Source organism: Magallana gigas, chromosome 5 (genome assembly GCF_963853765.1).
Source record: "Magallana gigas chromosome 5, xbMagGiga1.1, whole genome shotgun sequence".
NCBI classification, from domain to species: domain Eukaryota; kingdom Metazoa; phylum Mollusca; class Bivalvia; order Ostreida; family Ostreidae; genus Magallana; species Magallana gigas.
In genome coordinates, this window is record NC_088857.1 from 7,018,888 (window position 1) to 7,037,257 (window position 18,370).

Consider the following 18,370-nt stretch of genomic DNA (forward strand, 5'->3'; position numbering starts at 1 on the left):
TAATACATTTTAATACTTTTCTCTGCTCCGTTTAACCAACGAAGAAACCTTGCTTTTCTGCGACAGGACATTTTTTTCAGACGGCCAGTACTTTTGCCGTTTAACAGGCTTCCGCGCTTCATAAAAGTTTAAATTACCGATCTACATGTAGATTATGAAGCCCATTATCATTGATATCTCAGAAATTCTATATCCATTTTTACTGATATAGGAAATTGTAGGAAATTGTCTTAAATTAAATTTCATTCAGGATTAACATCCTATCATACGTTTTTCTATTCGAAAGGAAGTAACTCTAAGATCGTGTCCGCCATTTTCCACGAATATTTTTGGCACAACGTTGTAGGTGTTGAACAAAGTAATTACGTGGAGAATACTTACGTTGAAATAGAGAGTAGTTGACGTTTGCTTTAATGCTGGTCGTAGAAACGCTATTGATCTTTTTTTGGGGTCAATTTAAAGGAAATGAAAATAAATCATAATTATGTTTTTCTACAGTTTGAGTAAATCCATTAATATATAACTAGACTTTGACCTGTGCGTGCACGTGTTGACATTGCATATGATATCGGACATTTATGAAATAGATACATCGACAAACCGTATCGTTGACATTTACATAGCCAAGCTTAATTTAAGCCTACAATAATGATATCAATTTCACTACACCCTGCTTAGTTAGAATAATCTAACTGTGCCTCGGGACAGACCTTCATCACTGTTAAATGCATCTCATGTACCCGTAATGTAGCAAACAATTGCCGAATCTCTCCGAAACGATTTTGGAGAAAAATTAATGAAGCTGCGTTGAAAATGACAGTCAAATTGTTCATAACAAACCATTCAAACCTTTCATCTAAAAATTTAATTCATATTAATAAATAACAATGAAGAATGAAGAACTGTTCACCAACGTTTTTTACTCGCTTCGAATTTACACACCATTGTTGACATTCGGAACTCTCGGGAATTTTCACATTTAAAAATGCACTGAGTTAGAGTTATCTCCCATATTTCCTTTGATGAACAGGATATATGACAAATTTTCAACGAAAATTTACACGTATTTTTAATATCGTTTCTGAGTTTATCCATGCAAATTTGATTTTGTGGAAACATAAACTAAAGGCCACCTGTGGTTCAGCGTGAATGTAATGCGCATGCGCAAGATTGTAAAATCCAAAAAATTCCAGAGGATTTCCGGATTGTTCAAAGGAATTTTCGTTGATTATTAATTAGCGAAGCTTGATTGAGAAAAAATAAAAACAAATTGGTAATCTTCAAGTACCAATGATGTTTAAAATACATGTATATCAAACAAAAGACAGTACTCTTCCGATTTCTCGGTATTAAGGTCAGACGACACGTTCCTCGAGAATCTTTTTTGTATCTCCTCGTAATAAAGAGTTCCAATAAAAAATATTAATTTTATAATTACTTTAAAAATGATCAAAATTTACTTAGATTTGGTTATATGTCTAGATGGTCGAGTGGTTAGAACCGTGGCCGCTCACTGCCAGAAGCGAATACTCGTGAGTTCAAAGCCCCGCCCCGGCGAAGATATAGTTATAATATAGTGAATTTCGCTGTGCAGTAGATGTATTAATTTTTATATCAGCAATTCAAGTGTATTTTCAAGAAGATTATATAGGAAATTGCATTCTCTAGTATTTTGCAGAAATGCCTGGTAAGGTCTCCTAATTTGTTGCAAGAAAGCTTGTCAAAGTAGTATTAAACCATTAACAAATTCCTGGAAAAAGTTATCTAAAATTGAGGAACGTGTCGTCTGACCTTAAAGCTAAAAAATTCTAATCTATTATTTTAATATAGTAGTATAGATATTCAACAGCAAGATATCATCTGTATAAAACCTCGGCGATTCGGTATTCTAATTCATATTGCTTTGCTTTCTTCGTGGTGATTACGTTGACTACCATAGGTTGATGAATTCGTATCAGCTGCTGACTAGGTTATTAGTGTAGTATTCTATCCTGATTTTAAAAACATTCACTATTTTGAAAAACAAATCGTATTTTACATTCTTTAATCATTCTGAATAAATTACAATCTAAGTGTGCAAACTAATTTCCCAGAATAGTCCGAAGACAAGATTCATCATCACAACAGAAAATTTGTCCATGTGTTTTTCCGAGCAATTTCATGAGAGCACAGTCGTCTTTCTGAATCCAAATTCATCAAATAGGATTTAGAAGACAAATAAAATAAGCACGAACTTAAAATATCATTTAATTTAGGATAAAAACTATGAATTTAATCAAATTCTTGAAAGAAACTATTTTTATTATTAAACTGAATTCTACTCATCCGGTGAATTACCATGATGCAGTGCGTGGTGAATTTGTATCCTGGGAAGGCTCGGATCATACAGTTTTCCGACACATGACAGGTGGTGTTCCATGTACACTCCATATTCTCAGTACAAGTAGGGCAGGTTACACCTAGGAGACCGATGTATTATTGACTTGTTTTCTTAATCGTATACAATCTACTAATTTCACCTTCACTTAAATTATTATAAATCCATGCAGATATTTAATCACAATCAAAAATGATATATTTCAAAGATGCGTTACTAAAAATCGATACATACTATTTTTTAAATTCAATCACTGGGAAATATGGCGTACAATTATTTTTTTTATTAAGATAATATTTAACAATAAGTTTTTTTTATTTCTTATAATTTAAAAAAAAATATATCAAACAACGGTGACTGGTTTTTCAATCATTCATGTTGCTACTAACATCGAAGGTTATCAATACACATATTTTACAATGTCATACACATGCAATTTGGATACGTGGTGTTTTTATTAAATCGTTGAACAAAATCATTATTTTAAGCAACAAATTTCAATTTATCTTTCAATATTTTGTCTATGTTACAACAATTTACATTTCTTTTTTTTAAATTTGTGTCTTTGTAAAAGGCTTAATGTTGATACTCAATAGTATCTTATTTATTATGAAAGTTTATATACCCTGAACTCACCTACGGGTGACGCTAAATTTAAAAAAAAGTGGACAAAGTATAAATGATAGGTAGATAAAATGCACAAATGAAAGAGGAGGAATAAAAAGAATAGGTGAACAGCTGCCAATAAAGTAGCATTTTACTTACTTGGACAATGCACTGGACTACAGATATTCATCTCAAACAATGGTCCGGTACAATTGTGACCCCCATACTGTGGTGGAATACATGCCCTGGATCTCACCCTGGTCCCGCTTCCACAGGTGACACTGCACGGTGACCAGTCTCCCCAAGGTAATGAATCACCATCCACTTTCAACATTTTAAAAAAGTTCTACATCTTTTATCATATCTACCACTGCATCAGATTCAGCTAATTTACTAGATATAAATAAATATCTCTGAAAATCACCACTTCCAGCTTGTCCAGTTTTAAATCACAAACAAAAATAAAAATATATGTACGTTGCTTTTCCATTGTAACAGACATGATGGAAACCAAAGAATAATTTCAAACAATTGATCATGGAGTTGTTTCAAGTGAGAGTCAGTTGATTTTTTCAATTATAAATTACCGTAAGATATTTTTATGTGACTTTGGCGGAGTATTAATTGTGAAATGTGGTGATCACAGTGTTCAAAATCAAAAGTTCAAAGGAAAAATACAAAACAGGAATATGTGTTACTCGATTGCAAATGAAATATTTTGACAGCTTTGTGTAATTTTGATAACTACATTGAAAATGTGATGAAACCGTAACCTAGGAATAAACTATAATAGCTCAAACTTGACATATAACAACATTGAAAATGTTTAGGGTTAAGATACCTGGACAGTGTTCAGTCCCACATTTAACTGTTTGTGTAACGTCGATACACGGAACATCACCAACTTGTTGAGAGTTACAAGTTCGAGTCCTGCTCTTTAAACCTTCACAAGTTGCACTGCATTGACCCCAGGAAGTCCAATCACTAAGACGCCCTTCCCCTACGCAAATTAAATAAAATAAATAATTAGGACGTTAAAGGAAAAAGGATACTCAACAAATTGACCATCATATATGCCTAAAACTTTTATAAATGATTTATGAACTAAAATCTATTATTAAGTCAAGAAAGACAAAAAAATCTTATTTGAAATATTTTTACAGCACAGAAGCGTTTGGGTTGGTGTCAGTTATCCCATTAAAATTATATAACTGTTGATCATAGGCGTAATTCGGCGAGCGCTAGCATAGAAATAGAAAATAACTCTGCTGAAAGTTGCTTCAATGCTGGTCTTAAGAATGTACGTGGTAGTGCTAGTGGGACTCTTTCCATTCAATTTTGAGGTAGTAGCATTCAATCATTGATTAAATTATTGATAACTTATGTTCTTTTTTTACAGTTGGAGTAAATTCATTAACGTAATAACACAATATCATCTAAATAAAACAAGTAATACATTTTGATGAAATTGCCCGTTTCTACGTCTTTAATGTAACAATGTGTCTTATGCTATTAGCTGATGACTGTAAGCAGCGATTCTAATGTTTCAGTGTGGTATTTCATCCTAATTTTATTTTTAAAAGTAACCACTCTAAAATACAAATATATTGAAAATTTCCTCGTACGATTTAGACCTACAATAAGTACATGTATGCAAATAAGTCACCAAGAATATCCTGTAGGCAGGATTCATCATCACAGCAGTAAATCTGTTCTTGTGATTTTTGCAGCTTTTTCATGATTTCACAATCGTCTTTCTGAATCCAGATTCATTGAAGATCAGAAAAAATATCATTTGATTAATTTAAAAGACACAAAATTTGAATTTTAAGAAATTCTTAAAACAAAATTTATCATCATTTTGTATATTAATGTAAATTACCATGATGCAGTGAGTGGTGAATTTGTATCCTGGGAAGTTTCGAACCAAACAGGTCTCAGACATGGGGCATGAGGTGTTCCATGTGCATTCCAAAATCTCATTACAAGTAGGGCAAGTTACGCCTAGGAGAAAAATAAATTAATTACTTTCTTCAGTCTCAGTAAATCAGTAAAACTACTATGCATCAGGTCAAAAAGTATGATGCAACGCGTGGTGAATTTGTATCCAGAGAAGTTTCGAACCAAACAGGTCTCAGAAACCTGACAGGTAGTGGTCCATGTAAACTCTAGAGTCTCATTAATAGTCGGACAAACTGCATCTAGGAGGCAAACCGATTAATATCTTCTTTTTTTTAGATATACTAAAGATATACAATGTATAATTATATTCTTTTCAAAAATGTATTAAATTCAGGCTGTAATTTAATGAAATAGCTGTTCAATAAAAGAATGATATAATTCAGAGATAAATGTACTAAGAAATCTAGAATTAGTTTTTTTTTCTTGACAACTTTAAAGAAACGTTCTTGGGACTTAAAAAACGTCAATAATGATGCGACTTACAACAATGATATATACACATGTGATTTTAATATGCGAGCTCTTTCTTAAAGGAAGCATAAATTATTTTGATCAACAAACCCGAATTTCTTCATCATTTAGAATTTTAATTTTATCAAAGTCTTGCTATTGCTACTGCTATAGTATTGTTTTTTGTAAAGTCTTTATTCTACATTTATCTTTCTATATTTTAGCATGCAAGCTTGTCAAAATCAAAATAACTTACGACAAAGTATTTTTGAATATCCTCAAAGAGCAGAATTTTTACAAAACAATTGATATGAAATGATTTCGATTCTTATACTTGTATTAGGTTGAAACTCTGAATTGTCAATGAACAGTGGGCATCTGCTCGCAGGTGGTGAGTTCTTGTGTAAAATCTTATATTTGATATGAAAATACACGTATACAAAATTTAATCAACCTCTTAAGATCAAGAGACAGAATTCGTTCATTTACCTATTTTTACATTCACTAAATTGTACATGTTACAAGATACCGAGTATAACAAATCAAATCAAATACCAGGCGAAAATTAAGTATCCTACCTTTAAACGTAGGACTATAACTTTAAAAAAACCTCAAGCAAATCAATAAATAGAAATCTTCCTCTGTCCTTATACATCATTGCATCACATGAGCTTAATAACTAGATATCTATAAATATCTCAGAGAAACGCCACTTCTGGCTTGTGTAGTTTCAATACACAACAAAAGATCAAGCAATATACGGATATTTTTCATTGCAACAGACATAAAAATATTCAGATACCTGGACAATTTACAGTCCCACATTTAGCCGTTTGGGTTGTCTGGCCGGTACACGGAGCACCACCATACTGCGGGTGGCTGCACGTTCGACTCCTGCTTTTCAGACCTTCACAGGTTGCACTGCATTGACTCCAGGATCCCCAATCACTGAGTTGCCCATCAACTATGTAAATAAATGTTTAGTAATTAAATAGAACCATTTTAACAGGAGCTTGGACTTTGGGTAGTTGTGTCAAACAGCATTGTGACGTAGGCCTGTCTATTTCGTTGTAGGCCACTCAGTCATGGCTCTTTGAAATCAACAAGATTTGTCAGGCATTTGAGGTAAGGCTACGCAATCGGTGTATATTTCGCTGGAAACCAGCGTCAATTTTAACTTGCTTTGACGCAAGAAATAGATAGTAACATCAAACTGAAAGTCCAAGGACTTGTTAACATGGTTCTGAATTTAAAGCTAGAAAAAAAGGGTTGACTGAACACTTTCTTTCCTTTTCCTTTTTTATAAAAGGTTGGGTTATGTTCAGCATTAGTCTAATATTGTTATTCTGTATAAAATTAAGTAAACTGAATGAACAGAAATCTTTTTTTTAATGTCTTGATTAAAATATTTGTGATGCATATTTATTAATAATGCTTGAATCTTATTCATGTATTATGTTATCCTTGGAAAGAAAGATTTTATTTCAAAACGTAAAACTGAAACGATGCTGTAAAACATCTTTTTTTAAACAAAATCATGACGTAATGGTCTGTCACAATGCACTGACATGTTGTTTTAAACTTTTTTTTATCTTCAAAGCAAACAGGACAACGCATAAAAACAGAAAAATATTAATGTCATATGCGATTAGGAATTGTTCCTGAAAAATTATCAGTGAATGTTTGAAACCCATTTGTTTAATAAGTAGAAGCAATATGTCTGTCTTACTGAGAATTCTATACATCTTAACAAATATCAAACTTTTTTGAAGAAAATAAATATTCTTGACATACTGTAATAATTATGTTCATTTAAGAAAAAAAAATGCACAAACATATTCAAAGACTCAAAATCTAAGTCGATTTTGCATTACCACAAACATGAAAGTACCCGAATTATAACGATAAAAATTGTGTGAGGTGTTTTGAGTGACTATCAAACAAAAAATCAATTATATATTTCCATATAAATTTTGTCCATTGAACTTATCGAGGTTTAGAAAGATAATATATCAATTAAAAAACCTTTGTTTTTTCTTTTATCTGTGTTAATTGTACTTTTTTGACAGGTTCATTTGTTTTCCTAAAAATTCCTTAAATTGTTAAGAAAAAGGTAACCTGATCTATAACATTTTTGAAATGTTTTAGATTGAGATACCTGGACAATGTTCATTCCCACATTTAGCTGTTTGAGTGGTTTGGTTGTCGCATGAAGCACCACCATACTGCGGGTGGCTGCATGTTCGACTCCTGCTCTTCAGACCTTCACAGGTTGCACTGCATTGACTCCAGGATCCCCAATCACTGAGTTGCCCATCAACTATTTGAATAGACTTTCAATTAATTGTTTTGTTAAATATCTAAAAAAAAAAAACCAAAAAAAATACAGGTCAGGTTGTCTAAACTTTTTATTTTTTTTTGGGTATGGATAAAATACAGTATGTTGAAATAACATTTGTCTAAAGTTGTTATGATCTATGCTATCTTAACTAAATTTTGTGATGTTTCTAACAAATTTATCTATAGTGGAAACAGAATATCTTTTTGAGCAAACAAATCCTATTAGAATGCAATTGAGTTGGTTTCCTCATAGTCTTAATTAAAACGTATTATAAATTAAACAGATATGACGAAAATTGTTAGTAAAGACTCAAATTTAAAATTCTTTGCATATATCATTTTTTTGATACAGAGTCAAAATTCGTCCATCAGTAATCGCTTTTCATTTCTTAAACATAACATTTCTAAAATAAGATTTTTAAAAATAATATTAACTTAAATATATTTGTAAAATCAAAGAATTCTTTATTAAAAGATGTCATTAAAATCTGAAACACAAATAGCAAAAATCAGCATTATCAAGATACCCATACCTGGACAGTGGGAAGCACCACATCCTGAGATATCGATAGTACCCCCAAAGCATTGAGCTCCACCGTATTGGGGAGGATGACATACCCGAATTCGTTTCCTGGTCCCTTCACAGGTCGCTGAGCAGAGGCTCCAATATGTCCAAGTTGTCAGGTACCCGTCAACTTCAATGCAGGGGGGACATGTTATTCAACATATCATATACTTCATGCACTTATTTAGCTAATTATTTTTCTTATAAAGATTTTAATTTATTTCCTCGTTTCTACTTTACTTTATATTGCAAATATGAAATTGAACGATGTGTAAAATTTATACTTATGTGTAATATCAACATAATTTATGATACTTCTGTTTTGCATTAATTGTACCATTGTCATTTTCTATAATTGTGTTTGTGCTATGAAAGATTAACAGTAATTTGTACCAATGGTTCAAAACAAATTAAGAATATATATATATATATATATATATATATATATATATATATATATATATATATATATATATTAATCTTTATTCTATTTTTTTTTCTAAACCTTAGATCAGGATCAACAAATCAAATACCTGGACAGTGTGAAGCGCCACACCCTGATGTTTCAACTGTATTTCCCCTGCATGGAGCCCCACCGTGTTCGGGAGGGTGACATACCCGAGTTCGTGTCCTGGTCCCTTCACAGGTCGCTGAGCAGGAGCCCCAATGTCCCCATGCTGTCCAGTGGCCGTCAACTTTCATAAAAGAGCAACATGCGTTTAGGTTCTCCGATCCAAACTAAATGTATTTTTTATTATAAAAAAGTTATTAATCTTCAAAGTTTAAAAAAAAATAGTATGAATATTTTTTAGATATTATGCAAGTTTTTTTTTATAAAGTTACTGCAAATTTGCCAACGATTGATATAAAATGAATATACGAGTTAAGATAATTAAAGGAAGGTTGTGCCAGAAATTGAACGATGATATTAAATTTATACTGTGTGATATTAGCATAATTTATGATACATCTGTTTTGCATTTATTGTACCATTGTCCTCTGATTTAATTGTCATTTTGCTATGTAAGACTTTTAGTTATTTGTATATATGTATATATAGATATATATATATATATATATATATATATATATATATATATATATATATATATATATATATATATACATATTTTCTATTTCTTTATTCTAAACCTAAGACCAGGATCAACAAATCATAAACATACCTGGACAGTGCGAAGTGCCACACCCTGACGTTTCAACTGTATCTCCCCTGCATGGAGCCCCACCGTGTTCGGGAGGGTGACATACCCGAGTTCGTGTCCTGGTCCCTTCACAGGTCGCTGAGCAGGAGCCCCAATGTCCCCATGCTGTCCAGTGGCCGTCAACTTTCATAAAAGAGCAACATGCGTTTAGGTTCTCCGATCCAAACTAAATGTATTTTTTATCATAAAAAAGTTATTAATCTTCAAAGTTTAAAAAAAAATAGTATGAATATTTTTTAGATATTATGCAAGTTTTTTTTTATAAAGTTACTGCAAATTTGCCAACGATTGATATAAAATGAATATACGAGTTAAGATAATTAAAGGAAGGTTGTGCCAGAAATTGAACGATGATATTAAATTTATACTGTGTGATATTAGCATAATTTATGATACATCTGTTTTGCATTTATTGTACCATTGTCCTCTGATTTAATTGTCATTTTGCTATGTAAGACTTTTAGTTATTTGTATATATGTATATATAGATATATATATAATAATATATATATATATATATATATATATATATATATATATATATATATATATATATATATATATTTTCTATTTCTTTATTCTAAACCTAAGACCAGGATCAACAAATCATAAACATACCTGGACAGTGCGAAGTGCCACACCCTGACGTTTCAACTGTATCTCCCCTGCATGGAGCCCCACCGTGTTCGGGAGGGTGACACACCCGAGTTCGTGTCCTGGTCCCTTCACAGGTCGCTGAGCAGGAGCCCCAGTGTCCCCATTCTGTCAGGTGGCCGTCAACTTTAATAAAAGAGCAAAATGCGTTTAGGTTCTCCGATCCAAACTCTAGTATTTTTTATCATAAAAAAGTATTTATCTTCAATGTTTCAAAAAAAAAAAATATGAATGTTTTCAGATGTTATGCAAGCTTCTTACAAAGTTACAGCAAATTTGCCCACGATGGATATAAAATGAATATACAAGTTGAGATAATAAAAAAAAAGGTTGTGCCAGAAATTGAACAATGATGTAAAATTTATTAATATTAATATTATAATATAAATATTATATAAATATTGTAAATATGAAATTGAACGATGTGTAAAATTTATATTAAGGTGTAATATCAACATTATTTATGATACTTCTGTTTTGCATTTATTGTACCATTGTCATTGGCTATTATTGTGTTTGTGCTATGTAAGATTTTTATTCATTTATATATATATATATATATATATATATATATATATATATATATATATATATATATATATATATATAAAGCACTAAAAATGGCTAACGACACGAAGAATAGAAATTGTCAAATTTTCGGGACAACCAGTCCCTTCTTCAGGACCAAAAAATAAATTACATGAGTACAAAACAAAGAAAACAAAATCTAAAGCTACTACTAAACTACTTAAGAAACTATAAGTTTTTTAAGTAGTTTAGTAGTAGCTTTAGATTTTGTGTTCTTTGTTTTGTACTCATGTAATATATTTTTTGGTCCTGAAGAAGGGACTGGTTGTCCCGAAAATTTGACAATTTCTATTCTTCGTGTCGTTAGCCATTTTTAGTGCTTTTTATATTCAGTTTACTGGCTTAGTATCTATATACACTTTAAAGATGCCTAGTGTTGCCGATTCTATTCAGTGCTTTATATATATATATATATATATATATATATATATATATATATATATATATATATATATATATTTCTTTACTCCATTTCTTTATTCTAAACCTAAGACCAGGATCAACAAATCATAAACATACCTGGACAGTGCGAAGTGCCACACCCTGACGTTTCAACTGTATCTCCCCTGCATGGAGCCCCACCGTGTTCGGGAGGGTGACATACCCGAGTTCGTGTCCTGGTCCCTTCACAGGTCGCTGAGCAGGAGCCCCAATGTCCCCATGCTGTCCAGTGGCCGTCAACTTTCATAAAAGAGCAACATGCGTTTAGGTTCTCCGATCCAAACTAAATGTATTTTTTATCATAAAAAAGTTATTAATCTTCAAAGTTTAAAAAAAAATAGTATGAATATTTTTTAGATATTATGCAAGTTTTTTTTTATAAAGTTACTGCAAATTTGCCAACGATTGATATAAAATGAATATACGAGTTAAGATAATTAAAGGAAGGTTGTGCCAGAAATTGAACGATGATATTAAATTTATACTGTGTGATATTAGCATAATTTATGATACATCTGTTTTGCATTTATTGTACCATTGTCCTCTGATTTAATTGTCATTTTGCTATGTAAGACTTTTAGTTATTTGTATATATGTATATATAGATATATATATATATATATATATATCTATATATATATATATATATATATATATATATATATATATATATATATATACATATTTTCTATTTCTTTATTCTAAACCTAAGACCAGGATCAACAAATCATAAACATACCTGGACAGTGCGAAGTGCCACACCCTGACGTTTCAACTGTATCTCCCCTGCATGGAGCCCCACCGTGTTCGGGAGGGTGACACACCCGAGTTCGTGTCCTTGTCCCTTCACAGGTCGCTGAGCAGGAGCCCCAGTGTCCCCATTCTGTCAGGTGGCCGTCAACTTTAATAAAAGAGCAAAATGCGTTTAGGTTCTCCGATCCAAACTCTAGTATTTTTTATCATAAAAAAGTATTTATCTTCAATGTTTCAAAAAAAAAAAATATGAATGTTTTCAGATGTTATGCAAGCTTCTTTCAAAGTTACAGCAAATTTGCCCACGATGGATATAAAATGAATATACAAGTTGAGATAATAAAAAAAAAGGTTGTGCCAGAAATTGAACAATGATGTAAAATTTATTAATATTAATATTATAATATAAATATTATATAAATATTGTAAATATGAAATTGAACGATGTGTAAAATTTATATTAAGGTGTAATATCAACATTATTTATGATACTTCTGTTTTGCATTTATTGTACCATTGTCATTGGCTATTATTGTGTTTGTGCTATGTAAGATTTTTATTCATTTATATATATATATATATATATATATATATATATATATATATATATATATATATATATATATATATATATATATATATATATATATATATATATAAAGCACTAAAAATGGCTAACGACACGTGGAATAGAAATTGTCAAATTTTCGGGACAACCAGTCCCTTCTTCAGGACCAAAAAATAAATTACATGAGTACAAAACAAAGAAAACAAAATCTAAAGCTACTACTAAACTACTTAAGAAACTATAAGTTTTTTAAGTAGTTTAGTAGTAGCTTTAGATTTTGTGTTCTTTGTTTTGTACTCATGTAATATATTTTTTGGTCCTGAAGAAGGGACTGGTTGTCCCGAAAATTTGACAATTTCTATTCTTCGTGTCGTTAGCCATTTTTAGTGCTTTTTATATTCAGTTTACTGGCTTAGTATCTATATACACTTTAAAGATGCCTAGTGTTGCCGATTCTATTCAGTGCTTATATATATATATATATATATATATATATATATATATATATATATATATATATATATATATATATATATAGGTACTTGACATGGTTTGCGGGTCATGATCCATAAACATGGGTTGTGGGACCCTGCATTTGTGGTAGGCTTATTACAAAAGGAAACGCATTTTTAGGAATAGTTTTTGATGAAGAAGCCAAATATAAGATGAATATAAAGATTACTCATATTTGGTTTCAAAGTTATAGATAACGTTGTGGGTCACCACATTGTGGGTATACATACCCACAGTGATATATAGTAGATAATATATATAACATACTTGTGGGTAGGAACCCACAAACCATGTCATGGCAATATATATATAGATTCTTTATGGGATATATCCCACAAACCATGTATGGGTGCTAAAACAATGATATATAGCATACAGCTGAATATGATTTGTATAGGAGCACAAAATACAAAATATCATTTTATCAGACTTATATATATATAGGCTTTTTTAACCCTTTCGCTGCCACGTCAAAAAAGACGTTATTACGCTTCAGTGCCAAGCATGACGTTATCAAATTCATGTTTTGACGTAACAATCTGACACAACGCGCCGTACCATTTTTTAGCGTTGCGGGATGCAGTTTTGTGTTTAATCAATAATTTCTAATGTTATTATCGAAAACAATGGCTTTTTATCTTTTTCTCTGTCATTTCAAATAAGACGTTACGCCATTCTTTTTTTTTTCTTTCTTTTTTAAGCGTCGCCAAATGAAAAAGAAATGTAAAGAAAACTACGTCTTTCAAAAAATATGAATTACTTCATTAATGATGCATGTTCCCAATCTTTAACAAATACGTGCAGTTTTTAAAATAATCACGTTCTTATCCTGTCAATCTTAATTATAATCCACGCATACATGTGAATTTTTTATCATTGAAATTACATGTAGTTCTATAAGATATAATGCATATATCTCTTATTTCTTTGTTTGCACATATATGAGACATAAATTTCACGATAAAAAAGCTATCTTATTCCTGAGAGAGAGAGAGAGAGAGAGAGAGAGAGAGAGAGAGAGAGAGAGAGAGAGAGAGAGAGAGAGAGTTTAAGTAGGTTGACTTAAAAAAATCATAAATTATCGGATTTCTTTTTTGATAACCTAATGACATGCAATGCAAACTTAATCATGTTTTTCACACCAGAAATTCCCTCAAATTGTGAAAAATGGAACTGATGGGGCGGGATTATCAAATAGTTATCACGAAAGTATATGGTCTAATTAAGAAATGAACTCAATGTCTACCCAAGTTATACTCGTATAACCTGGGTTGGGGCAATTTACGCTTTATAATCCACGAAGCGGATTATAAAAAAGCGTAAATTGCTCCAACCCAGGTTATACGAGTATAAATTGGGTAGATATTGAGTTCATTCCTTATAATTTAATTTTCTGGAATTTGCTGTAAAAATTGAGTCCGTTTTACTTTTAAAAATGATATAAATCTGTTCAAAATTCAAACGTAACGTCAAGTGAATTAGTACGTTGGTGCATTGTGACGTGCAAACCAGGTTATACAAATTTAACTAAATTTTTCTATCCAATCAAATGCCGCGTTACAACCAGAATTAAATTATATAGCAATAACTAAGTTTTTCCCACGAATAATTTGGACATTTATTTTTAAAACATCTTCATTCGGCCTCGCACCGTATGGGATTTACTGACCATGTACAAACCATATTAGATTAACATTAAACTATATGTGTAATTAAGCAAAGCACCAAATGTTTTAAAGCGATTTTATATAACCAACTTACATTGTTTTAGAGCCTGTATGCATCATTAATACGATATTTTTGTAACAATCATTGTCATTAATAGCGGATAATTTTCAAAAACTAATTAATTAGTATAACGCAAATATGTTAGTGGTCGAGTGGCAGGTATTGCTGGCTGCAGCTGTAAAGGTTTATCATGATGCAGTTTAAAAAATTTGCAAAAGGAATTGGTTTTTACTGTGTGTTAGATATGCAGACAGACAGACAAAGAATGACAGTGCTAGATTGGTAAGCAATTCCTTGTTCGTTTTAATAATCATTTCTATGAAATCGCGCAAGCATAAACGTCCATCCAAGTTTATGCTCGTAAAGTCATTTGGGGGAAATTTCGAATCACCCCGCGTTCCGTGTTTTAGAAAGTGTGGTGTATCGCACTGCAATGTACAAAACACGAACAAATGAAACTCTCCAATAGTCACCACCTGCAATGTAATTTACATAGGCGTCGGAATCGGAGGGGGGAGGGCTAAGGGGGGCTTAGCATCCACCCCACCATTTTTGCAAAGTTAGACCTAACCATTAGGCACATAGCATCATAAAAGGTTAGCCTCCCCCCCCCCCACTCTTTCTCGCAGGAAACATATTTGTTCCTAAATTTACCTTGAAATGATTAAATTATTGAGAAGTTGAAGTCATAGGCATACTATTCCCCCCCCCCCACCCCCCCGGATTAGGAATTTCATGATGTGGGAATTTTTTTTATTTTGGTAGGTAAGATTTTTTTGGAAGTATAGGTATAGTACTACCCCCCCCCCCCCCCCACGGATATTTTGGGAATTAGTTTTTTATCATTTTTTTTTGCTTGTCAATATTTTTTAGGATTAGTCTAGCCCCCCCCCCCCCCACTCACTTTCAAATTGCTTCCAACGCCATGCAGTGATTTATATATAGAGAGTTTAAAGAAGAAATGACATACATTAATAAATTATTTTGTTATTAAAACATTCTCGCTAACCTCAGTAAAGAGAATTTATGTGATGAAAACGCTGCTCAATATTCATTTCTCATTACACTGTATGCTATTGCTTTATTCAGCGAGAAAATTGATATATTGTATGTTTGTTACCGCATGCGCGGATTTAGAAAACATTTCCAGGGGGTGTCCGAGGGATAATTTTGTTTTCCAAAGTTGGAGAGGGGTTTTGAGGCCTATTTCGGGAATTTTGCTATATAATCTTTTTAATTTGATTTCCCAAGAGGTGGAAGGAATAGTCCATGCACCCCCTTCTAGGTCCGCACATGAACGAGTATGATCTTTCTGTTTGACCAAAACAACGAACTGTATTAAACATGCGTATTTACACATATTTTACAATCAAGTTGAACAAAAACTGTTATTCAAAATACCCCAAATGACTTTAATGATTTCGTAAATAGAATAATATATAGGCTTATCGTGAAATTTTTAAAGCTGCTAAGTTCGATTTTATACGATGGCTATGCTAAGTATGAGTATCATAATAGACATTGCAGTAGTTTTCCAGGTACATTAAGCCATATTTTATTGAAAAAGTGATGTACACAATTTATTTACAAAAACAAACGACATAAATTGTATTGATTTCTTTCGTCTCATAATAAAATTCGCTGCTGAGGTCAAGGCGGGTATGGTTGTATTACGACTTTGAAAAAAATTCAAATCAAAAATAAACGTCGGTACATTTTATTCACATATATTTGGGGAAGTGTTTTGTATACATGTACAATCGATACATCACATGCGGGTTGAATAAACCCAATCATTCGGGAACAAAACCAAGCGGTTCCCGTTTCTAAACATTCCCAAGATGGAGTTGGTTTGTTTTGTTTTTTGTTTTCTCATACAGAATTTTTTTATGTACTTTAAATAATACAAACTTTGAAAGGAGACGGATTTTGTTTGTGTAAATAGGCATTTGTCTAATAAATTTGGTCTGTATAGAAAAATATTTGATACTCCAATAGCCAAAAAAAATCGGACTATGTAGCTTTAAATTATCTGTATGTTTTAAAATCTTCTTTTTCTCGGACAGGTGAACACTATCTTAATTTTTACATTTTATTCCATACAAAGTAAAAACTTTTACCACATCATACGTGTAATATTGACAATCACGATCGTCAGTTGTAAACGTTTGAACTCTCGGAAAAAGATGTATAATTTTGTTCTTAATGTTCTCTAATATCTTAGCTTATTTATCGATACAACTACGATTGTGATTTATATTATAGTTCTAATATTCAAAGAATCAAAAACAACATAGACCTAAGAAAGTTAACGATTACACATAGTTCATCATCATTCGATGAAATATAACAGTTATGAAATGCAAAACATTTACGACTCTATATCTCGATTAGAGCTAAGAAGTTTTTTTTTACCAACTTGTGGTCTTACAGTTTGTTTTAGTGATTAAATCCGCTTGACCAACTGAGTTGTCTAAAATATAATAATGATAAAATTTTGTGATTAAATATTTTCGTGAAGTATATTACAGTCCTAGAAATCTTTCCTTCTTTTACCGCTATATTTGCACCTTTACACAGAGTAGATGCTCTTTATGACCATAAAACAGGTAATGAAAGTCCGTGCGGTCAGAACCATCCATGTGAAAATTAAATGTCTATGATATGCGGTATCCCATTTTAGAGACACGGTTGAAATTTAGTTTCAAGAAAGAATGTCTCTGTTTGAAATGCTCTGAAGAAGGAGACAGAAGATACGAAAAAGGTATCAATAGGACTTGAAGCGCGTACGCGGGTGGGGGGTGGGGGGGGGGTTGTGCACTGAAGTCTTAATCTCGAACACGGTCGAAGCATCACCATTATCTCCAAATAAGTTATTACATGCAGTTCTTGTTTTTCTGTCCAAAGATTCAGTATTGTTCTTTTACATGCATGAAAACTACAGTAAAATGTCACCAGATGGAATTTTTTTTAATGTTGATCATCTGGCTAAAATTTTGTTCTAGGATCATATCAAAGTAATTTTTTCAGTGCCCCATTCCTCCTTATTTGGCATATCGCAGTTTATATTGCCGTTCATTAATTAACTCTGAATAAAAATAATACATATAAAGTACATGCTTCCTTTGGTGCTTAATATTCTCTCGATTTCTTGCAAATTATACAATACCAGAGAACGATGCTGTATGTAGTAGCTTTTTACCCGATTAAAAAAAAACCGCATTGATATTACCGATGTGTTTTATTTGATTTTTTTAATCAGCACTAACGGCAGCATGAAAATAAAAAAGTCGCGCACACCTGTATTTTGACAGTATTTAAGATTATCCTATTAAGATATGACAAATTTATGAGCTATGGTGAGATCTTATGAAAAATATTTGGTCTTTTAAGATAGATTTTAGTCAAAAGTCGGTTATATGTTAAACGAGCCCAGGGTTTATATGGCAGAGTAGGAAAAAGTAAGATTGGTCGTGCTCTTGTGGGGGAGGGGGCATTTCCTTTGGTCCAGGTTGTGCATTAGGACAGATATTATTTTCCCGTTCTGACGGAAAAGTCCTGGGGATGTATTCACAAAAACCATACGCCAGCCATGGTAAAAC

General features: G+C 31.9%; 1 protein-coding gene across 3 annotated transcripts in view; it reads right to left on the reverse strand.

Moving 5' to 3' along the window:
* Window positions 1-2,029: 2,029 nt before the first annotated feature.
* The window catches only part of LOC105317487 (coadhesin), a 36,116-nt gene continuing 19,775 nt past the window's right edge, over window positions 2,030-18,370 (reverse strand). Inside the window, exons 4-18 of one of the 3 annotated variants that reach the window (XM_066084637.1) lie at window positions 11,946-12,107; window positions 11,285-11,446; window positions 10,142-10,303; window positions 9,485-9,646; window positions 8,834-8,995; window positions 8,269-8,430; window positions 7,554-7,715; window positions 6,198-6,359; window positions 4,866-4,987; window positions 4,650-4,740; window positions 3,825-3,983; window positions 3,143-3,307; window positions 3,014-3,025; window positions 2,338-2,459; window positions 2,030-2,180 (exon numbers count right to left, since the gene is read on the reverse strand). In XM_066084637.1, the coding sequence (XP_065940709.1) occupies window positions 2,082-2,180; window positions 2,338-2,459; window positions 3,014-3,025; window positions 3,143-3,307; window positions 3,825-3,983; window positions 4,650-4,740; window positions 4,866-4,987; window positions 6,198-6,359; window positions 7,554-7,715; window positions 8,269-8,430; window positions 8,834-8,995; window positions 9,485-9,646; window positions 10,142-10,303; window positions 11,285-11,446; window positions 11,946-12,107 (2,066 nt within the window). In that variant the 3' untranslated portion in view covers window positions 2,030-2,081. The remainder of the gene's footprint in view (window positions 2,181-2,337; window positions 2,460-3,013; window positions 3,026-3,142; window positions 3,308-3,824; window positions 3,984-4,649; window positions 4,741-4,865; window positions 4,988-6,197; window positions 6,360-7,553; window positions 7,716-8,268; window positions 8,431-8,833; window positions 8,996-9,484; window positions 9,647-10,141; window positions 10,304-11,284; window positions 11,447-11,945; window positions 12,108-18,370) is intronic. The other 2 variants (XM_066084639.1, XM_066084638.1) reach the window with 2 other exon arrangements.